Consider the following 24284-nt stretch of genomic DNA (forward strand, 5'->3'; position numbering starts at 1 on the left):
TTAAGTCCCCACCCACCCTCCATCTATGGGCAGGGGCTGGAGGTTGAATCAGCCCATGGCCAATAATTTGTTAATCATGACTATGCAATAAAGCCCTCACAAAAACCCCTGAGAAGAGCTTATCACTTTCTGTTCTCTGGGATCCTACTTCTCAGTGGGAGAGAGCTTTTAAGCTTGTTGACCCAGAACACCTCCACCTGCCAAAAAGCCAGGTCCCAACCTCCACAAGGATAGAAGCTCCTTTATTTGGAACCTTGCCCTATGTATTTCTTCTTCTGGCTGTTAATGTGTATCTTTTATGGTATCCTTTATTAAAATAGTAAGCATAAGTGTTTTCCTGAGCTCTGTGAGCTGCTCTAACTGATTAATCCAACCTAAGGGGGAGGTGTTTGGAATCTCCAGTCTGTAGTTGGTAGGCACAAGCACAGGTTTGCTGCCTGGTGCTTGAGACCATAATCTGGAGTAATGGGTGGAGGACAGTCTTGTAGGATGGAGCCCATAACGTGGAGAATCTGGTGCTGTCTCTGGGCAGATAGTGTCAGAATTGAGTTCTCTGACATCCTGCAGGTGTTAGAGAATTGCTTGGTATTATGTGTGGGAAGACCACCTCCCACATACTTAGACACATTGGAATGAGGTCAGGTTTCTTTTTCAGGAAGATTGGTTATATCTCACCAGGCCCTCTCTCTGGGATTGTCTGAGTGATTTTTGACTGGACCAAATTCTTCTGCCTTTTCATGGCGATGTAAGTGGTCTCATGTGTCAGCTGGGAGAACAAAGCCTCCTCCTGCTTGTTGGTCGCCTTGCCCTTTTCCGCTGCCTGTGCCATCTATGCACACAGCAGGAGCAGTCTCTGGGATAATTTCCTGAGCTGCCGTGGGTTGGGCAGCCTTTGGTATAGCCTAGCACACTGCAGGGGTTTGTAGATGCACCGAGTGTGTTCTCCTGTAAGAATGGCGCCCCTTCATACTTTCTGTACCTTGCTTCGGCTTCAGCTGCTTGTGCGTTACCTGCACACTGGGAGCACACTGGGATAATATCCTGAGCTGCCGTGCATGGGGAGGCCCTTGGGATAGCCTGGACACTGCTGGGTGTGGCAGACAGGCTGGCTGTGTTCTCCTGCGAGAACGGTGCCCCTTTGTGCTCTCCGGACCTCTTTCTGTCCCGGTTAGCTGCGCCCTGGGAGGAGACTCTGTGTGGTTGCTGTGGGCGGGGCTGTTCTCCGGCTGTTCTCTAGCTCTGTTGGGTTAGCCGTTTTTCTTGCAGTGCTGGCTGGGGGGAATGAATGACAGGTTGCTTATCACTGTGAGGGGTTTCGGGGCTGCTTTACCCCCCAGGGGGTTATGGGACCTGAAGTTCCTCAAGATTCCCAGCCTGCTGGGTTGAGTGTGCTGGGACAATTTTGTCCAGCTGTTGAGCCCTTTTCACTTTAAGACTCTTAAAAAGCGCCTGATTTTCTTTTCTCCCAGGGTTGCTGGCTTTGGGGACCCACTCACAGTCTCTGTCTTGTATTTTACTTTTTGGTTTCTCTAATGTCCAGTACACCATGCAATGTGTGTCTGTGCTCCTGGTGCAGACTACTAGGGCTGGTTATTTAGTAGTCCTGTGCTTCCACTCCCACCCCACTCTGATACTTCTCCTCCCACTGGTGAGCTGGGGTTGGGGAGTGCTTGGGTCCTGCTGGGTCATGGTTTGTATCTTACCCTTTTCATGAGATGTTGAGTTCTTGAAGATGTAGATGTGGCCTGGCTGTTGTACTGTATCTTCTGGTCTCTCTTTTAGGAATAGTTGTATTTGTTGTATTTTCAAAAATATATATGATTTTGGAAGGAGATATCCGCTGCCCTACTCACGCTGCCATCTTGAGCTCCCTCCCTTGTGCCTAGTGATTCTACTTCTTGGCTTCTCTTTTAAAGATGAAAGCCCTGATACATAAGAATGCATGTACAAAGATATTCATTGTGGCCTTATCTGCAGTGGCAAACAAATCCTGGGTATCTAATTTTTCAACAGGCTGTGGTTGAGTAAGTTACATGTAACCTCTTTAACCAAATAGTAGGAGCAGGGGCTCAGGAGTTAGGCTGTTAGATTCTGATTCTACCACCTAACACATGTGTGACCTTGGGCTCATTACTTAATAGAGCTCAGTTTTCTTATCTTTACAATGGAGAGAATAGCAAATGTAAAGTGTAAGAACTGTTGTGAACATTCAGATTTATTATGTATTCTTCCCATTTAACAGATGCTGTGTCCAGGTGCTATTTTAAGCAGTTTATAGATATAAACTTATTTAACTGATTTGTTTTTTCATAATAGCTTAAAAATGTTTTATTGTTTCCCTCTTTACTGATGAGGAAACTGAGGCACAAGAAAGGTTAATACCATGTTTTAATATAATTCACATACACACACATAAATTACATTATGCCATGCTACAAAATATGGCTGAATAAAACTGTAAATACTTTTTCCAGTTGAAATGTTTATGAGTCAGAAATGGGTACCAAACATTTGGACTTTGAATTAGAAATTCCCCCAAATCTGTTGTTTCTCATTTACAGATATAAAGGGCAAAACCAATAACAACAAAGACATTTGCTTGACCTAACAGCTGGTTATTTATGTAGTATTCTTGCCAAACCTGGATCTTATAAAAATCAAATAAAAAATGTGGTACATTCTATTAAGACAACTGGCCTGGACCTTGGAAAAAGGTCAAGAATGACTAAGAATAAGGTGATTCCTATATAAGCTGTATATATATAGCTTATGTAGGAGGTGTATACTACTATCACATCTTAGGAAAATAACAATTTTAGTTTTCACCATTTATTTACCGTTGTTTTTTCCATTCATCATCCAATCAAGCTTCATTTAATTGGTGTCTTAAAGTCTCTTTTAAACTATAACAATTTCCCTTTGCCATGTATGTTAAGGCTCACTATTATTTTTTGTACTACTAAGGAAGTAATGACTGCCATTTAAACCTATAATGTCATCTAGTATAAGATGCATCTCAATTTCAGAAGTCTTAAAATGAGATAAATGAAATATGGCAGCTTGCTTAAGGCCAAAACACTGGTAGGCTGGAACTGGATATCAAACTCCAAGCAGTCTAGCTCCTGAATCCATTCTTTTAGCTGCAACTCAGTGCTGCCATGTTGGTGTCAATGAGGTGTTATTACATGTAAGGCTTTTTTACATAATACTTAAGGTATAGAATGGAGTATGTGTTAGCTTTTATTATCACTTCCACTACTTGCACAATCTACTACTATATGTATATGTCATGACATTCTGTGACTTTGAGTCTTCTGTGTTTTGTCTGTAGGTTGATTCTTAGACATTGAAAACCTGTAAACCGTTCATTATAAGCATGCAAGCACCACTCACTATAAAACCAAAAGGTGTAATTGGAACTGCAGAGAAAGAAATATAATTGTGTTAATTTTATGCTACTTGAAGTGTCTGTTAGCTTCCTAGTAATACTATATTATTACCAAATTACTGTATTACTCATATTACTTATTTTGCTGAAATGATTTCATTTTGTTCTTGAAGATATGTTTTGAGCTCTTAAACAACTTCTAATTAGTACTACTTGCTTTCCAAGTCTGTTGCATATCTATATTCTGGGGTTTCTTTGTATCGCTCCCCTGGTTGGGTCTACTATTTTATGTTATTCCATTTCTTTATCTCAGATTTTTTTCTCCACCTTGTTGGAGTATAATTAGTTAATTTTTTTCAGAAAGTATACAAAGAAGGTAATTTAATTTTCACAGTCTTCATAGATCTGGGAGTGCATTTATTTTCCCTTCTCCTTTAACTAGTAGTCTAGTAGTTTAGGAAGAGGATTCATAGTTCAAAATCATTTTGTTTTGCTCAAAACTTTGGAGACATTGTTCCTTTGCTTCATAGCATCCTGTTTATCTGGTGAGAAGTCTAATGCTAGTCTGATTTTCCTTTTTTTTAAACAAGTGACATATTTTTTCCTCTGGAAGATTTTATTAGACTCTTTTTTTTTATTGCTGGTTTTATGATACCTTATGAGAGTTTCTAAGTATGGATCTTTCCTCATTTATCCTCCATGAGTCCTTTTTGTCACTTCTGGGAAATTTTCTTTTATTATATCTTCAGTTATGTTCTCCCTCTATTTTCTCTGTTCTACTCATAATACCATTTAGATACCAGAGAGACAAAAGACAAAAAGAAAAAAAATTAAAAGATATGGGAGATAAATCCAAGAAGTCCATTTCCTTGACTATAAGCTCTCCTTTTGAGTTTCTTTTTCAAGTGGTTATTTTTTTTGTTTCTGTAATTGCTAGTTGCAGTTTATTTTAATGGTTGCAATTTATTTATTTGAGGATAATGAATTTGAGGATAACACAAATTTTAAACTTTTATCTTCTGTTCCCAGAAATAGCTGTGCGTCCTTCAGATAAGTTATTTTTATCGTCCTTTTGTACTTTTGTTTTTCCTAAAAAAATTTTTTTTTAATGATTTTTGAACTCTTTGTTAGTGAGCATAGTATCAAGTGTTGGGTTTCACTTTAGGGTCCATGGATGAAGTGCAGGAAAAGAACTGTCTCTACCTCCCTTCCCTCCATTCTGTGCCCAAATAAAGAAGGCTTTGTTATGGAGCATGAAGATGTTCGAATGCCTTCAGGGTGGATTGCTGTATATTTTTTAAAAAACAAATGTGGTTGTAGCTAGAAACCAACGCTATTGCTGTTAGACTTTCTATGTGTAAAGGAGTGTGGTTAAAGGTTTGGCTTGGCTATTTCATATCCATATTTTAATCACTGATTTTAGCCCTACAGCCCCCTCCTGCTTTCTGTTCCTGCATGCACAGGTTTGGTTCTTTTCCAGACTCTGCTGGCGGGCATGTCTTCTACCTGGCTGCAGCTTTCTAATGCGTGTGTACATGTGTGTGTGCTTGCATGTTTTAGTCTGCAGTTCTCTGCGTTGGCTCTTTCCTTAGTATAATCTCACCTGCTTTTTCTTTTCCAGAATGAATGAATGCATTTCAGTGGGATTTTTGAAGGAGGTGGAGGAAAATACATGTGGTTAATTAGTTTGTCTTAAACAGAGTGGGTAATTAATAGGTATTTGTTGAATCAATCAATCAGTGCTGCTGAGAAAATTGAGCAAACATCTGTTTTAAATTTTTAAAAATTATGGCTATAAGACATGGATAATTAAATGAATTTTCTTTTATTGTATGTTTTTATCCTTTTAATTTTATCCTATTTTAGGAAAGAATCTTATTGGGGTAAAAGCTTAACTGTACAAAATGGGAAAGCTGCGATCTCACAATTTTTTTTTAAAATTAAAGGCCTTGGTTCCATTTTGTTACTTTTTAGTGCTTATTAGCACAGTGTCTGACGTGTTGGGGATATTCAGTAAATGATAGTTACTGTTACTTTAACTTACACTTTTTGTCTCTCATTTTTATCATCTTAAGAAAATGGGGTTTAATATTTGTAAAGTAGTTGGCTTAGATTTTGGCATATATAGTAAGTGCTATGTAAATGTTATTATTATTTGATCCATGAGCATTTTTTTTAATGAAGCTCTCTATATTTCTTACTAGTTTGAATTAATAATTTGCCTCTCTGTATTCTGCTTATATTTATGTCACAGCCTTTTGCTAAATTACACTGATTTGCTTTCTTGTGGGTCTCTTCACCAAATGTGGTTCTTAATAGCTGGGACCAGTCTTTTTTGTTTCAGTAGTCTTCGTGCATATCATTAGTCCTTCATTTTTGCTGGGTCTTAATGGATGAGTAAGAAGGTGTGGTTGGAGCATTGGGTGGGGGTGGGGGTGCATTAGTGGAAAGTGAAATGTGATAAATATACAGACACCAGATTGTAAGTAGTTGAATACAAAATTAAAGAATTTGAACTTTATTTTGTATTTTGTGGAAGGTATTTTTGATTATTCACCAGATTAGTTCTGTATTTTACAAAGAATTCTGAGTGCAGATTAGAGAATGTACTGGAAAGAAGAAAAGAGATTGAAGATAAGGTGTAAGAAACTGGCTTTTACTATTTTATAAGGTTCTTATTTTAGCTGAGAATCTTCTTGCTTACACTTGAGTGATAGATATTATGATCATGTAAACTGTTAAGCCATATCACAGGCTTCAGGGCTTCCCTGCTAACTTTGGTTTGACTTATTACTAATAAATGTTATAGAGTTTTTAGTAATAAAATAAAGGCTAAAATTTATATAAACAAGGCACACTATATTTTGTATATATTGTAAAAATATTTTCTCCAAAGCTTTTAAATGGATGAGTTTCTTAAACCTGTTTGTTATAAACCATTGTTCAACATTTAATGTGTATCATGTGCAAGGAAGTAATATGGGACAAAATGTTGGGAAAGGAGATGGAATTGTTTTAGTATACTAAGTTTCTGGTGTTTGTGTATCTCAGTTGGACATCCCTTACATATAAAACTTATAGAGCTACAAAGAATTTGAGAAAGTAGGTTAGAGATTTTAAGTTCTCTGAATATAAAGATGGTAACTGAAGCCTAGCAGTTGACTTTGTGTATTGGATAAGGTATAAATGTAAATATAATGAAAATAGGCCAGGCAGAGAAAGACAAGTATCGAATGATTTCACTCATCTGTGGAGTATAAGAACAAAGCAAAAACTGAAGGAACAAAACAGCAGCAGACTCACAGAACCCAAGAATGGACTAACAGTTACCAAAGGGAAAGGGATTGGGGAGGATGGGTGGGAAGGGAGGGATAAGGGGATTAAGGAGCATTATGATTAGCACACATAATGTAGCGGGGCTGGGGGCATGGGGGAGGCAGTATAGCGAAGAGAAGACAAGTAGTGATTCTGTAGCATCTTACAACGCTGATGGACAGTGATTGTAATGGGGTATGTGGTGGGGATTTGATAATGGGGGGAGTCTAGTAACCACAATGTTGCTCATGTAAGTGTATAGCAATGATACCAGAATGAAAAAAAAAAGTAAATATAATTAAATGTTCAGCTCTTTTGGCTTTAGTGATATGAAATGTATACCGCATGTATATGCATATATTTTCTAGTTTAACTTGTAACTGAAAATCTGAAGTCATATAAATGGGAATAACAAAATAATCCCTCTGTTGATATTATAATGTAATTATGTATTAAAGGGTAGAAGAATCATGTTGGGAAGTCACATACTCCTTTGGCCCTAGGTTTATTAAAATAACTTCTTTGAATTCACCTAATGATTCTGAGCTATAATGTGAGTTTTGAATAGGCTCATTATGTTTGTGGAATCTAAGTACATCTCTCAAAGTTAACTTTATGTAACAAGTTACATAACCATTTCATTATACAAAATATCAATCTTGTTTGCCTCCTGAAACAAGATGCAGGATAGTAAAGATAGTTAAGTTCAAAATATAAATATATTGTAGAAAGATCTTGTGCTTTAGAATCAGAGACCTGGATTTCTCCTACTTACTAGTTTTACATGCTACCTGCAAGTTATTATGGGAACAAGCTCAGAGGAGTCATCCATTAAAATGCTTCCCTATGTAAAGTGCTTAGCACTTCCTTATGAGGTATTTGTTAATGAAATGTTACTACTTTTTCTGTATACAGGACAAGAGAAATGCCTTTTGGAAAACTAACATTGAAAATCTTGGAAAATGTTTAAAATAGTTATATACTGGAGTAAATTACCAAGGAAGGTGTAGTAAGTAGAAAAACATGAAAAGGATTATTGTCCCGACTATGTAGGACAGCTTTATTTTGTGTGAAAAACCCCTGTGTCAATTATTAGTCATGCCTGGGTTTGAGGAGTTTCTGTTAAGTTCCATGTGAGATTTAGTGTGATCCTGAAATTCTTTTCATGTTGAAAGATTTTAGAAAGATTATACATCCTGTTGAGAAGAAATCACTTATAATCAGAAATAATGATTAGTTTGAATCAAGCCTAATTCTACATGAGCTAGTAATGTTACATGTATGTTTCCTACTTGAGCAGAATCTTTTAACACTATTCAGTGAATACTTTTGTTTAGGTGAGAAGATATAAGAAGGAAAAAAAAGCTGTAGCAAATGATCAGGTAATCTTATTTTGAAAAAATATTTTAAAAGCCATTGCAAACACAGAACTTTCATTTTTTATATACATGTATACACACACATTTATGTATGTTTCTGTTAATTTGTAGTATCAGAAAGCCTATCCTTTAAAATAAATTTCAGTATGATATTAAGTGAATGACAGACTGCATTGTTAGAGGATGTGCTTTGTAAAATGTAATTTACGCTATTTTAGCTGAATGAGTTTTTTCCATGTAGCAAAAACATGATTGCAAGGAAATTTTTATATTCAAAATGCCAATTTTTTTGGCATAAATTGGAAAGGATCTCATTAATACCTGAACAAAAAAATTAACAAGTAAGGCTGAAATCTTATCTATATTATTGTATATTTCTAATTATACATTATTTTAAGCTTGTACATTTTAAACCATGGTTACAGAATTACTGTATAGGAATATATTCAAAGTATAACTTCATTATATGTAGTGGGCTTTTGGTTTAATTTTCTACAACTTCAAAATAGTATTGTGATATGAAACAACAGAATTATTTTTACTCTGATAAAAGCAAGCTCTGAACTGAGTCCTTCATCGTATTTTTCTAAAGAACTCACTTCTCATGAGCAAGTGTTCAATATCATATAGTTAGGAAATCATTACATTATTAAAATTTAATTTTTTCTTTAACTATATCCCAATATTTTGAATATATATACATGTTTCAGGACACCTGCAATTAAATTATAAATTTTGATATCTTGACTACCACATTAAAAATAAATAAGATCTTTAAGTAAACATGTTTCCAAATCATGTTGCCATTGTACTATGAAGCTATTCTCTGAAGAGTAAAAGCTCTGCTTGTTCAGAAAAGTCAATGATTAGGTCTTTACAAGCAATTGAGGTTCTGTTTTTGTTCTAAACGTTCCTTTACTAACTTTTCCAAAGAGAAAAGATGCTCATCTGCATCTTCTGGTACAACATTCCTAATAGAATTTGCAAGTTCAAAGAGGTACTCTGTATTTCTTCCACTTGGACCTGCTGCATTAAAAATTTGTTCAGCAATGTCTTCCAGAGGAGCAGGACCAAGATAGTTAGGATTATCACATGTTCCAATATACAGCAACACACTGAATGGTTTTGTTGTGGGATCTTTTGGATAAAAAATGACCGCCGTGGTCCTGTAACCTCCTTTCTCTCTGAAGTCAAGGTGTTCTTTCACTTCTTCTTCCTTTCCTACTGGCAGTCTGTAAGCAACACCCCATACACAACCCTGTAGGAAAATGAAAAGATTGTATTTTTTAATATTTACAAGGCTAGAACAGGGAAGATATGTTACAATCTAAGAATTTTCTTAGAAATCTTATATATTCTTAGAAATCAATGAAGTTTTGCTTCACTTCAAGTGCACTTAAGAGGCAAATATTAAACAATAAAGAAAATCAGCATTTAAAATTCCTCAGTCTGAATAATTTTCTTGCACACCAGGTTATCTTTGTTTAAAATTTTAAAATACTGTCTTTGAACTGATGGGGCTATAATGAAAAAAATCAGGTTTTTATTTGATTTCTAAAAATATAGTTCTGGAGCTTTAAATCCATAAACATTTCACTGACGGTACAGGACAGTTGTTTCCAAACTGCTTCATGGAGTGTTATAGCCACCCTGGAGCCTACCTCAAGTGCTGTCTGCAGGTAAATGTTGGGGTGTTAGCTGGAAGGGCTTTGCCACCCCAAATTCCTTCAGCTAGATCTGAGCCATCATTTACCTTCTTACATATTAGATGCTCCATTTTTTGCAGAAAGGTTTTTGTGTTTTAAAACCTTTGTAATAATCAGCTATTTAAGGCCATAGCTGTTTCATTTATTTGTTCATTTTCTTCTTGGCCTAAACTTTCAGATATCCTTTGTAAATTACTCCACCCCAGTATATGGTATGGCAGCCACTTTTGTTAAAAAAAAAGCCCACAAAGTATCAGTAACAACAGTATACTTTAGCTGTGAAGTTTTTTTAGTATTAATATCTCATATAATCAAGTTTTATAGTTTCTTAACAACCCTTAATTTATTAACTTTTGCTATTAAACTTTAGGTTGCTAAGATCTTCCTGGATGAATTAATGTTCTATAGAAACAAAGTGCTGTTGATTAGCTTTAATTAGGACTTAGTTATCAGTTTGAATACATTTTAATATATGCTTTTCCTAATGTAATTATGAAAGCATTTATAATTTCACCATTATTCATCTGTTGCTAGTTGCTTCACTTTTACATATTAAAGTCCCTTCCCAAATCTTTAACTTGACAATACAAGATTTTGAATCTCTACCTCGATGAAATGATTCTAAAAAAAAAAAAGTAGTTAAGAAACTAGACTATGAGGTAAATAGAAATTTTTTAGTGCTCCAAACCTGTTTAAAAACTTGCTGTGCATTGATAAAATTAGGCGACAAATGAAGTGATAACTCCTGATTGGGACTTTTGCCAAAAATATTAGACTCCTAGCAAACGTGAGGAGAGTTTTAAGGGTTCCCGTTTGATTGATGGTGGTAGTCTGGCTGTTTGAGAGTTGGCCCTATAAATGTCAGGGGGACTAAAAAATTCTCAGTCAACATTACTAAGTCAAACTTACAAAGAAAAGAAAAAATTGTTGTCTGACCTTGCATCCTGCATTCAAACTTTTCCTAACAGATGAAAAGAAACACAACAGATACACAGTAATTCTAGACCTAGTGTAGTTCAAATTATCTGTAATGACTGTTAATAAAATTTCACTGATTATTATTAGAAACATCTCAACATGTTACATGATTAAAGACTATACAAAAAAGAATACTTATATCATACCCCAGGATCTTCAACAAGAGTCACAACTCTTCCAGGCTGTTTTAAAAAGAAGTAAAAAAAAAAATTTTTTTTTCGGAATTTAAGTTCATTAACTAACCAAGCATTAGCAACTTACTGTTGACATGGAATGTTTGAACTTCATTTGCTCATTCTAAACCCCTTTCTAGAGCACTTTTTTGGTGATAAATTTTTAAGTGAATTAAGAGAACCTTACCTTATCCAAACTATCTTGGCCTTTCTCAGATTCCATTCTGTTTGTATATTAGGTATATTGTGTTCATTTAAAATGGGTATGTTAAAAAACACATCTGTGACTATGGCTTATCAAAAATGAAAGGCAAATGAAAGCCTTGTTGAAATGTATTAGGGAATAAATCACAACATTCCAGGTTGCTTTTCTATAAGGAAGAGGTTCTCAAACTTTAGCATAGGTCAAAATTACCTGGAGGCTTGATGAACACACCATCCTAAGCCACATATCCAGTTTTTGATTCTTTAGGTCTGGAGTTAGAATCTGAGAATTTGCATTAGAAAACAAAAAACCAAAAAAACGATTCCTACCTGGTATCAAAGGCTGTGTGTTTATTGACATTTTAAGATCATTGGTAAGAATGCTGAGTTGTAAGCCACAGTTTTACCTATTTGTATGTCATTGACTGGCACATAGTGAGCTTGTCATTCACATACTTGTGTCATCTTTGTTGCTATTTCCTTCTTGTCTTTGCCTACCTATAGACATTTCATAAACATGGAGCACATGGAATTTTTGGTGGTTCTTTATTGTATTTTCCTGTTAAGTTTTCTCATACATTTTAATAGTTGCAAAATATTCTGTGAGTTGTAATTTAAACATTCCTGTGATATTGGACATTTACTTTTGACTTCTTTTCCATTTAGGATAATGCTACAACTAGGATACATACATTGGTATGGGTCATGTAGTTATTGCCACACTACTTTGAGTTTCAAGATGAATCAGGAGCTACTTATTTAATAAATAGCTCTCTGTGTTGTAGAGAAGATAAAACCTTTATTCTTGCTTCTAAGAGTATATATTGTAACATGTGAAATAGAGAATACTTAAGGGCTAAGACGTATGTTATTAGGTGCAGTAAGAACTGAGTCTTGGGTGGTGAAAAAGGAAGACAAACTTCTGACAAAAGATCACTGTGACTCATAATTCACAAGTGAGGGCCTATAGACAGGACTACATCCAGGCCAAGTGTCTTGACTTTAGCAGAGGGCCCCCCACATAGGAAAAATGATTCTGAAAGACAATTGGAGACATACAATGGAGTCAGATTTGAAAAGCCAAAGAGTGAAGTTGAAATTAGGGGACAGTAGAAAATAAGCCACTGAAATTTGGGAGAAGTAGGAGCACTAAAGAAGAAGCTATGTAGCACTTAAGTAACAGGTGACTGGAGTGATAATGGTGTTTTGGGAAGAGATCAGTGTGGTAAAGCATATAGTATGGAAATTAGTGTGGGAAGCAGGTAGACTATGGGTAAGAAATTTAGAGGTCCCCGTGACAAGTTCTGCATTCCACCTTTTATTGCTTCCCCTTATATCCAGCCTAGTCACCAGTTCTTGGGTAGCTCTTGCTGCCTGCCTCTGGTTTTGTTTCCTTCCAGTCTGTTCTCTACTTGGCTCTAGAATGACTTTCTGGGGCAAATACTGGGCTGCTAATTCCCATGCTTTGAATTTTTCATTCTGCAGAAAATTCCTCAGCATCACTTAACCACAAACCTCATTTCTTACCACTTTTCCCCTCAAAATGTACCGAATTTTTATAACATTCACAGACTTCCATTACCTTTGGATATAGCTGTGACTAGTGTGGAATGTCCTTTCTTCTATTTTTTCTCTGGGATATCCTCCTGTCACTCTCCTGACTATCCAGACAAGCTTTGTAGAGCTCATTCTCTTAAACTCTCACTGCTCTTTTTATTCATTTCCCTTGTAGCACTCAGCAGGTACTGTTGTTTGCATAGGTGTGTCCCACTTACATGTAAGTGCTCAGTAGTAATTATTAAAAGGAGGAGGAAGGGTAGTAAAGTCCTGGACTTCCATGATGGCAACTGAAACAAAAGAATATACAGAGAGACATTTTAAGGGAAAATAAATGGATCCATATGACTGCTTATGGATGAAAGACATGAACTGTTGTTGATAGTGATATATTTACTTGGAAAACTTTTTTTTAACTAAGCTCTTTGTCTTTAAAATAAATGCATGTTACTGAGAAACAATGTAAATTTGTAAGTGCACGTAAATATTTGGGGAATTGAAATGGAAGAAGGAGTCTTTTAAGCTGATTGGTGTTGGAGGATGTAAAATGAGTCACATTTTTTGTGCGTTTTTTGTTGGGTAATGAGTAATGTTTCTGATCTAGATTTAGAAAAGTTAGGGATTTAGTGAATGTTCATGATATTGCTTGTGTTAAAATGTTTCATCTTTTGGAAATATTTTCTCTGATCTGAAATTCTTTCACATTTAAATAAATCCTTAATTTGGTGAGAAATTGCCAGTTTGTCATATATAAATGAGATGCTTAATTAAATTTATGAAGAAGTTAAAGTTTAATGAAACTAAAAAGAAAGCATAATTTAATAAAGCAAGCAGTTTGGTATTTTCCCCAAAAATGTCACATTGCAGTATGTGGAAATGAGTCTAACATTTGTTTAATAACATCACATTTCATATGTAATGATGACTAACTTACCAGGAACATATGTTGCTATAAAAAACATAGTTCTATAGAGCACCTATGTCATCCTTCTAATTTGCTGGATATTTTAGTAGCCTTTTCTATTATTGTCAGAGAGTCACCATACTTAGGTAAGGCTTGTCATCCATTATAATAAATTAAGTAAAGTAGTAATGTTCTTTCCTGTTTTTTTTTTTTTTTGACAGAACAGTATACTTAGGAAATTAGTACTTAGACTTTAATTTGCTATGATGGATTCCTTAAATAAAAGTTGGTGTGAAACTATTAGCCATTGCAGTTCTTTTCCCCCTAACTTTTTTGCCCTATATTTTAGTAAATTTAAGCCAAAACAGAGATAGTGGCTTTTATAGCTCTTCTTTCCTTTTAAATAATTATGAACTGTTGTATTTGACTTGACATTTTATCATCAATCTTTTCTGACAGTATATATATCTCAGTGTGCTATGTAACACACACACCTTGGTTGAGACTAGAGTAGGAAAATATACTATTACAACCATCTTCATAAGTATTTAATTGTTAAAATTAGAGCCTGGGTTAAGGCTTTTTTCTTTAGAATGGCAATTATAAAGGTTCGTATTTGACAACTCAAAAGGCACTTTATTTAACTTAGTTCTGCATAGTCTTAACTGTACTATAAGATTCTCGGAGATACTTCGGCCGTGAAGTTTCTTTTGGCCTATAGATGTGCATTTGCTCTAAGTCACTCCCTTGTTTTCAAGTCATCTGTCTATCTTAAAGCTCAGGTCTGGCATTTTAGATATTGTGCTTTTGGGCCAACATTATTTTAAAAAACCAGTAATCAAAGTCCTAACTTTAAGAGAACATAAAAAGCTATTTTGTACTCATCCAAAAGTTAGGAGATTAAAACAAGTATTAAAGTTATCCAAATTGTTAGTTACACAAAAGTTAGTTTTCCTTATATATTAGTTGTTTTGCAGCCAACACAAGGCAGATTTGCATAAGCAGTGAGCTGCTACTAATTATCTGTACACTTATATTGAGATGAACCTCTTTGAAAGATTAATTGAAAAGTGGGTCAACAAACTTACATTTCACATTTATAATTTAGAGAAGAATCCCGAGAAAGAAAAATTAAAATAATTCTGGGTACAGTAACTAACGAGTTACTCAAGTAACAAACAGAAATCATTTAACTTCTCTGTACCTGACAGTCAAAGTGATCACAAAGTAAGTTCCTTAAAAACTGCACCGGAGCCAAGAATCTGTCTACTTTTTTTTGAGCAGCTGAGAAAACTTAAGAACGAGTCGCTCTTTCATAGGCGGCGTAAAACTTCTATAGTAAACTTTTGGCTTTTATTTGAAAGGTAGAAGATCTTTCAAAAAGGATTGGATACTATTTCTTTTGTGACCTTAGGTATAATAAAATAAAACCTTCGGAAAGATATAAAGAGACTCCAGAAATAACATGCATGTTTACACTCAACTAACGAAAGTCTGCCAGAATGCAGAAACGCCCATTTATTTGCTAAAAAGTTTAATTTGCATATTAATTCTAGTATTTCAACTCTATGTTGACAGGAAGATTACTCTTCCCGCTTGTTTTTTCGGGGACTTGGTTGCCAAGAGATTCCTCTCCCTGTCCGCCCCCCCCTCCCCCCCCCGTCCCCCAGCACGTCAGCCTTGCGCGAGCTTGTGTATACTGTGCTCACGCTTCTTGCCTCCTAAAGAAACTAACCACCAGCATTTAAAGTGGTTTCAGGAGCACCGTTGGTTTGGGAGAATGGTGGGGGGCAGGTGGCCGAGGAAGATGCACAGATGTAACAGGATTGCCCCCAACTCATGTGCTCGGCCCTCGGAAGCTCTGGGGTGTGGGTCCCGCGGAGCTGGGGCAGCAGTTGGGGAGCGGCGCTCAGGGAGCAGTAAGTGTGGGGGACTGGCTGGCGTCTCACCTTGCCGGGGACCCCACGGTGGTCTGTGCTGCCCTGCCAGAAGCGCCTGCTGTAGCCTGCGATGTATCCGACCATCTTGTCCTGATAGGGGAAATCCACTTTCCAGATCAGCGACCCGTAGCCAAAAACCCACATCTTTCCTCGGCTTCTCTGCCGCAGCGGCTGTCAACAGCTCTCTGTGCGTGTGCGGGCGGGGACTGCACCCTTCCCGACGCATCAGCACCGGCGCAGGCTCAGGCGCGGTGGGTACGTCGCCTGTTTGGGGGCGCAAAGCACACTGGGACTTGTAGTTCGAGGAACGTTTTCCCCACTCAGTCAACGTTATTTCCTTGCTTTAGGATTATTAGGCATTAACTCCTGTAGGCTAAACAATGGATTCTTCTGCAGCCTCTCTAAATTACCCTTCAGTTCTGGTGCATGTGTGCAGAGGACTACGGTACTCACAATCCTTTTCTGGGATTTGCTTATCTTGAGGTTGGACTGTGAGTCTTTTTCCAATCCGGGAGGTGAAAGAGTAGAGGAAGGTAGGACTCGTGGCTGGTGAGGTCTTGATACGTAGAGATATATGGACACTGCAGTTGGCAAGTAGAAAGACATTTTGTTATGCTTTGAAAACTGGGTTTCTGTCCGTGTAACTGCAGTCAGAGGAGTGCAAGCTGGGCATGTAATCCGTATTTGACTTTATATTTTAAAAAATCTGCCTTCTCTACCTTTCAAATAAAAGCTGAAAATTTACTACAGAAGTTTTACGCCTGTGAAAGAGCGGGAAACGAGTCTTCTCAGCAACTTGTTCTTAGTTTTCTCAGCAGCTCAGAAAAAAAGTAGACAAAGGTTCTTGGCTCCCGTGCAGTCTCTGGAATCGATATGGGGAACCTCCTAAAAGTGTATACAGAACTTGGGGTCTGTGTCCAATATTCTGCGGGGAAACTTTATAGGTTTCATGAGTATCTCCAACAGGTCAAGGATCCAAAAAAGTATAAAATGTGCTGTTTCAGCTACTCTTCCAAAATACTGTTTAGGAAGCTTATTTGGACAACTTACGGTTGTGTTTCAGTTACATGAAGGTAAGCCTTCCTAAATGGTTGCTCTTAATTGAGGGTTTCCTTTGCATGGCGTTAAGCTATATAAAAGAATGCTAAAACACCCAGGTTCAAAGAGTGTTATTTGAGCCCTTAAGAAATCAACAGACAACTGCTACCAAGAAAAACTTAGTTTAAGAGTAACTTAGTCTTTTCGTATTTTCTCCAAGTTGTAGTTTTACATTGCCTGGGATGGTTAGTTTTGCCAACCCAAAACTTTTGAAAAATTTTAAACATACAGAAAAGTTAGACAAAAAGAATATAGTGACCATTCACATAATCTCCATGTGATTTTGCCAGTTGCTTTACTTCTTTTTTCTCTGTATATACTTTTTCTTTTTTATTTATTTTTTATTTTGGTATCATTAATCTACAATTACATGAAGAACACTATGATTACTGGGCTCACCCCTTCACCAGGTCCCCCCCACATACCCCTTCACAGTCACTGTCCATCAGCGTAGTAAGATGCTGTAAAATCACTACTTGTCTTCTCTGTGTTGCACAGCCCTCCCGGTGGACCCTCCCCGACTATCCATGCTAATTGTAATGCCCCCTTTCTTTTTCCCCGCCCTTGTCCCTCCCTCCCCACCCATCCTCCCCAGTCCCTTTCCCTTTGGTAGCTATTAGTCCATTCTTGGGTTCTGTGATTCTGCTGCTGTTTTGTTCCTTCAGTTTTCCTTTGTTCTTATACTCCACATATGAGTGAAATCATTTGGTACTTGTCTTTCTCCACCTGGCTTATTTCACTGAGAATAATACCCTTTAGCTCCATCCATGTTGCAAAGGGTAGGATATGTTTTTTTCTTATGGCTGGGTAATATTCCATTGTGTATATGTACCACATCTTTATCCATTCATCTACTGATGGACATTTAGGTTTCTTCCATATCTTGGCTATTGTAAATAGTGCAGCGATAAACATAGGGGTGCACTGGTCTTTTTCAAACTGGAGTGCTGCATTCTTAGGGTAAATTCCTAGAAGTGGAATTCCTGGGTCAAATGGTATTTATATTTTGAGTTTTTTGAGAAACCTCCATACTGCTTTCCTCAGTGGTTGAACTAATTTACATTCCCACCAGCAGTGTAGGAGGGTTCCCCTTTCTCCACAACCTCGCCAACATTTGTTGTTTGTCTTTTCAATGACGGTGATCCTTACTGGTGTGAGGTGATATCTCATTGTGGTTTTAATTTGCATTTCTCTGATGACAAGCAATGTGGAGCATCTTTTCATGTGTCTGTTGGCCATCTGAATTTCTTCTTTAGAGAACTGTCTATTCAACTCCTCTGCCCTTTTTTAAATTTGATTATTTGCTTTTTGTTTGTTGAGGTGTGTGAGCTCTTTATATATTTTGGATGTCAACCGTTTATCGGATCTGTCATTTATAAATATATTCTCCCATACTGTAGGATGCCTTTTTGTTCTATTGATGGTGTCCTTTGCTGTACAGAAGCTTTTTAGCTTGATATAGTCCCACTTTTTCATTTTTGCTTTTGTTTCCTTTGCCTGGGGAGATATGTTCATGAAGAAGTCACTCATGTTTATGTCCATGCGATTTTTGCCTATGTTTTTTTCTAAGAGTTTTATGGTTTCATGACTTACATTCAGGTCTTTGATCCATTTTGAATTTACTTTTGTGTATGGGGTTAGACCGTGACCCAGTTTCATTCTCTTACATGTAGCTGTCCAGTTTTGCCAGCACCATCTGTTGAAGAGAATGTCATTTCCCCATTGTATGTCCATGGCTCCTTTATCATATATTAATTGGTCATATATGTTTGGGTTAATGTTTGGAGTCTCTATTCTGTTTCACTGGTCTGTGGCTCTGTTCTTGTGCCAGTACCAAATTGTCTTGATTACTGTGGCTTTGTAGTAGAGCTTGAGACTGGGGAGCGAGATCTCCCCCACTTTATTCTTTCTTCTCAGGATTGCTTTGGCTATTTGGGGTCTTTGGTGGTTCCATATGAATTTTTGAACTATTTGTTCCAGTTCACTGAAGAATGCTGTTGATAATTTGATAGGGATTGCATTGAATCTGTATATTGCTTTGGGCAGGATGGCCATTTTGATGATATTAAGTCTTCCTAGGCAGGAGCATGGGATGAGTTTCCATTTGTTAGTGTCCTCTTTAATTTCTCTTAAGAGTGTCTTGTAGTTTTCAGGGTATAGGTTTTTCACTTCCTTGGTTAGGTTTATTCGTAGGTATTTTATTCTTTTTGATGCTATTGTGAATGGAATTGTTTTGCTGATTTCTCTTTCTATTAGTTCATTGTTAGTGTATAGGAAAGCCACAGATTTCTGTGTGTTGATTTTGTATCCTGCAACTTTGCTGAATTCCGATATTAGTTCTAGTAGTTTTGGAGTGGAGTCTTTAGGGTTTTTTTATGTACAGTATCATGTCATGTGCAAATAGTGACCGTTTGACTTCTTCTTTACCAGTCTGGAATCCTTGTATTTCCTTGTTTTGACTAACTGCTGTGACAAGTACCTCCAGTACTATGTTGAATAACAGTGGGGAGAGTGGGCATCCCTGTCTTGTTCCCCATCTCAGAGGAAAAGCTTTCAGCCTCTTGCTGTTCAGTATGATGTTAGCTGTGGGTTTATCGTATATGGCCTTTATTATGTTGAGGTACTTGCCCTCTCTGCCCATTTTGTTGAGAGTTTTTATCATGAATGGATGTTGAATTTTGTTGAATGCTTTTTCAGCATCTATGGAGATGATCGTGTGGTTTTTGTCCTTCTTTTTGTTGATGTGGTGGATGATGTTGATGAATTTTCGAATGTTGTATCATCCTTGCATCCCTGGGATGAATCCCACTTGATCATGGTGTATGATCCTTTTGATGTATTTTTGAATTCGGTTTGCTAATATTTTGTTGAGTATTTTTGCATCTACGTTCATCAGGGATATTGGTCTGTAATTTTCTTTTTTGGTGGTGTCTTTGCCTGGTTTTGGTATGAGGGTTATGTTGGCTTCATAGAATGAGTTTGGGAGTATTCCCTCCTCTTCTATTTTTTGGAAAACTTTAAGGAGAATGGGTATTATGTCTTCTCTGTATGTCTGATAAAATTCCGCGGTAAATCCATCTGGCCCGGGGGTTTTGTTCTTGGGTAGTTTTTTGATTACCGCTTCAATTTCGTTGCTGGTAATTGGTCTGTTTAGATTTTCTGTTTCTTTCTGGGTCAGTCTTGGAAGGTTGTATTTTTCTAGGAAGTTGTCCATTTCTCTTAGGTTTCCCAGCTTGTTAGCATATAGGTTTTCATAGTAGTCTCTAATAATTCTTTGTATTTCTGTGGGGTCCGTCGTGATTTTTCCTTTCTTGTTTCTGATTCTGTTGATGTGTGTTGACTCTCTTTTCTCTTAATAAGTCTGGTTAGAGGCTTATCTATTTTGTTTATTTTCTCAAAGAACCAGCTCTTGGTTTCATTGATGTTTTCTATTGTTTCATTCTTCTCAATTTTGTTTATTTCTTCTCTGATCTTTATTATGTCCCTCCTTCTGGTGACTTTAGGCCTCATTTTTTCTTCCTTTTCCAATTTTGATAATTGTGACGTTAGACTATTCATTTGGGTTTATTCTTCCTTCTTTAAACATGCCTGCATTGCTATATAGTTTCCTCTTAAGACTGCTTTTGCTGCGTCCCACAGAAGTTGGGGCTTTGTGTTATTGTCATTTGTTTCCATATATGCTGGATCTCCATTTTAATTTGGTTGTTGATCCATTGATTATTTAGGAGCATGTTGTTAAGCCTCCATGTGTTTGTGAGCCTTTTTGCTTTTTTTTGTACAATTTATTTCTAGTTTTATATCTTTGTGGTCTGAAAAGTTGGTTGGTAGGATTTCAATCTTTTGGAATTTACTGAGGCTCTTTTTGTAGCCTAGTATGTGGTCTATTCTGGAGAATGTTCCATGTGGACTTGAGAAGAATGTGTATCCTGTTGCTTTTGGATGTAGAATTCTATAGATGTTTATTAGGTCCATCTGTTCTAGTGTGTTGTTCAGTGCCTCTGTGTCCTTACTTATTTTCTGTCTGGTGGATCTGTCCTTTGGAGTGAGTGTTGTGTTAAAGTCTCCCGTAATGAATGCATTGCATTCTGTTTTCTCCTTTAATTCTGTTAGTATTTGTTTCACATATATTGGTGCTCCTGTATTGGGTGCATATATGTTTATAATGGTTATATCCTCTTGTTGAACTGAGCCCTTTATCATTATGTAGTGTCCTTCTTTATCTCTTGTTACTTTCTTTGTTTTGAAGTCTAATTTTGTCTGATACTAGTATTGCAACACCTGCTTTTTTCTCCCTGTTGTTTGCCTGAAATATGTTTTTCCATCCCTTGACTTTTAATCTGTGCATGTCTTTGGGTTTGAGGTGAATCTCTTGTAAGCAGCATATAGATGGGTCTTGCTTTTTTTTCCATTCTGTTACTCTGTGTCTTTTAATTGGTGCCTTCAGTCCATTTACATTTAAGGTGATTATTAAAAGATTTGTACTTATTGCCATTGCAGGCTTTAGATTTGTGGTTACCAAAGGTTCAAGGTTAGCTTCTTTACTACCTTACTGTCTAACTTAACTTGCTTATTGAGCTATTATAAAGACAGTCTGATGATTATTTCTCTCCCTTCTTATTTCTCCTCCTCCATTTTTCATATGTTGGCTGTTTTGTTCTGTGTTCTTTTTAGGAGTGCTCCCATGTACAGCATTCTCTCTAAGATACTCTGTAGAGGTAGTTTGTGGGAGGCAAATTCCCTCAACTTTTGCTTGTCTGGGAATTGTTTAATCCCTCCTTCATATTTAAATGATAATCATGCTGGATACAGTATCCTTGGTTCAAGGCCCTTCTGTTTCATTGCATTAAATATATCATGCCATTCTCTTCTGGCCTGTAGGGTTTCTGTTGAGAAGTCTGATGATAGCCTGATGGGTTTTCCTTTGTAGGGGACCTTTTTTCTCTCTCTGGCTGCCTTTAATACTCTGTCCTTGTCCTTGATCTTTGCCATTTTAATTATTATGTGTCTTGGTGTTGCCCTCTTTGGGTCCCTTCTGTTTGAATTTCTGTGTGCTTCTGTAGTCTGAGCAACTATTTCCTCCCCCAGTTTGGGGACGTTCTCAGGAATTATTTCTTCAAAGACACTTTTAATCCCTTTTTCTCTCTCTTCTTCTTCTGGTACCCCTATAAAGTGGATATTGTTCCTTTTGGATTGGTCACACAGTTCTCTTAATATTGTTTCATTCCTGGAGATCCTTTTCTCTCTCTCTGCATCACCTTCTACGTGTTCCTGTTCTCTGGTTTCTATTCCATCAATGGCCTCTTGCATATTATCCATTCTGCTTATAAATCCTCCCAGAGGTTGTTTCACTTGTGTAATCTCCCTCCGGACGTCATCCCTTAGCTCTTGTATATTTCTCTGCAGCTCTGTCAGCATGTTTATGATTTTTATTTTGAATTCTTTTTCAGGAAGACTGGTTAGGTCTATCTCCTTCTCAGGCGTTGTGATTTTGGTCTGTATCAAATTTTTCTGCCTTTTCATGGCGATAGAGATAGTTTGTGGAGCTGGCGCAAGTGATGGCTGGGAGAACGTCCCTTCTTGTTGATTTGTGACCTTCCTCTCCTCGGAGAACAGCGACCTCTAGCGGCTTGTGCTGGACTGCTGCATGCAGATGCTGTTTCTGATTCTTGCCCGGCCACTATGGAGTTTAGCTCTGTGTTTGCTGTGGGCGTGGCCTGCCTTGGGCTGCTGCTCCAATATGGCGGATCCGAGTCAGAGGGGAAACGGCCGGGAGGCTTTTTATCTCCATGAGGGGCCTCCAAGCTGCCCTGTTGCCCAGGGGGTTAGAGTGCCCAGAGTTCCCCGGGATTCCCAGCTGCTGTGGTAAGTGTCCCGGGACACTTCCATCCAGCTGTGGGGTCCCTGTCCATTTAAGACTTTCAAAAAGCACTCACTTTTCTTTGTCCCAGGGGCGCTGGCTTCGGGGACCCACTCACAGGTCTTAGTGTCCTATTTCCCTAGTTTCCAGCACCCCATGCATGCACTGTGTCTGCGCTCTGGTGCGGATGGCTAGGGATGGGTGTTTAGCAGTCCTGGGCTCCCTGTCGCTCCCGGCTCCGAATCCTCTCCTGCCAGGAGCTGGGGTGAGGGACGCTCAGGTCTTGCTGGGCCGTGGCTTGTATCTTACCCCCTTTGCAAGGCGCTGGGTTCTCGCAGGTGTGGATGTAGTCTGGCTGTTGTCCTATGTCTTCTGGTCTCTCTTTTTGGAAGAGTTGTATTTGTTGTATTTTCAAAAATATATGTGGTTTTGGGTGGAAATTTCTGCTGCTCTACTCACGCCGCCATCTTGGCTCTGCCACTTTCTGTATATACTTTTCAATCTAAAATATTTTAAGTTGTATGTATGTGTTATGACTTTTCACTACTGAATATTTATAAAAATAAGGACATTCTCCTAATAAGCACAATGGCATTATCACATCTAGGAACATTAGCAACAATTTTGTCATCTTCTATCTATTCTACATTCAAATTTCCTTAATTGTCTCAGAATTGCTTATCGTAGCTGATTTCTTTTTCACCAGTCCAGTTCCAGTTGAGGTTTATCAGTCATACTTGATTATTTATACTCTCTTTTAGTCTAGAACATAGGTTTTTAATAAAAGGAGATCTTATAAACAGCTTATTCATGTTAACAAGTTGGTATTAAGGGTTGAAGGGAATGATCCTGATACTGTAATACATTTGTTTTTGGCTTCTCCTTTCCTCCTTAAGAAGCTCAAAGGTATTTATCCAGTTCTGATAATTTTTCCAGGTTATTACCTATTAATCTGGATATATTAACATTACCTGTATCTGTCAGAAAAGCCAGTAAAATTTGGAAAGGGATTTATACCTGTTTTCACTAGAATGTTGTTTTTCATGTCTTCAGAATAGTATTCTTGGGCATGTTTGTGTGTGTTTTTTTTCCTATATAGAAAAAAATTACTCTTTAATAGATGAATACTCTTATAAATTGCCCTGAAATGTGTAATTTATTCTTTTCTGTGATACTTGGATATAATGGTGGTGGCTAGAAGTTATCATGGTTCAAGAAGTATAGCTTAGCATTCAAGATTTTCCACAGTTGGCCTTTATCTACCTCTGTAACTTCACTTGCCTGCTGTTCTCTGTTTACTTAATCTTCCTACCAAAGAGAACTAATTGCTTCCTTTATTCATCATCCCTTATTCACCCTTGTTTATTCATTTACATAATTTTGGTTATGTTTTCCTTTGGCCTAAGAATGCTCTCCTGCCAGTTGTCTCATTGTCAAATCATCCCTATCCTTTAAGGGCCAGCTCCTGTCTTTCACAAGTTGAAGTAATTTCTCCCTTTTTTGACTACCCATGGCTCTTTATCTGAACTTCTCTTATGGTACTTCTACTTTTTATTTTGAATCATATGTATTTATCATTGCTATGAGACTATACATCATGTGAGATAGAATCTATGTGTCATCGTTATATCCTCCACATTGCTGATCATCTAGTTAGTGCTCAGTAAATAAATGTTAACTGAATAATTAAATGTTATGTAATAAATAGCTTCACTTTCTTAGTAGTGGACTAATCAGATTAATCCATAGCCAACATTAGTTATTTGGATCATTACAGAATAAACT

The 24284-nt window shown here is 37.2% G+C and overlaps 2 protein-coding genes across 5 annotated transcripts in view; one reads left to right on the forward strand and one right to left on the reverse strand.

Annotated features, from left to right (window-relative positions):
• The window catches only part of ASB3 (ankyrin repeat and SOCS box containing 3), a 118955-nt gene that overhangs the window by 6821 nt on the left and 87850 nt on the right, over nucleotides 1-24284 (forward strand). The window lies entirely within an intron of this gene.
• Nucleotides 7733-15758, reverse strand: CHAC2 (ChaC glutathione specific gamma-glutamylcyclotransferase 2). Of its 3 annotated transcripts, XM_057497213.1 has the most exons (4): nucleotides 15554-15758; nucleotides 12919-12990; nucleotides 10913-10948; nucleotides 7733-9340 (listed from the first exon to the last, which is right to left on the reverse strand). In XM_057497213.1, the coding sequence occupies exons 1-4, from the start codon at nucleotides 15686-15688 to the stop codon at nucleotides 8957-8959; spliced, it is 627 nt and encodes a 208-aa protein (XP_057353196.1). In that variant the 5' UTR covers nucleotides 15689-15758; the 3' UTR covers nucleotides 7733-8956. The 3 variants fall into 3 exon arrangements, with proteins under 3 accessions (XP_057353196.1, XP_036781828.1, XP_036781829.1); XM_036925933.2 differs by lacking the exon at nucleotides 12919-12990; XM_036925934.2 differs by lacking the exons at nucleotides 10913-10948; nucleotides 12919-12990.

The sequence above is a fragment of the Manis pentadactyla genome, chromosome 2, assembly GCF_030020395.1.
Source record: "Manis pentadactyla isolate mManPen7 chromosome 2, mManPen7.hap1, whole genome shotgun sequence".
Classification (NCBI taxonomy): domain Eukaryota; kingdom Metazoa; phylum Chordata; class Mammalia; order Pholidota; family Manidae; genus Manis; species Manis pentadactyla.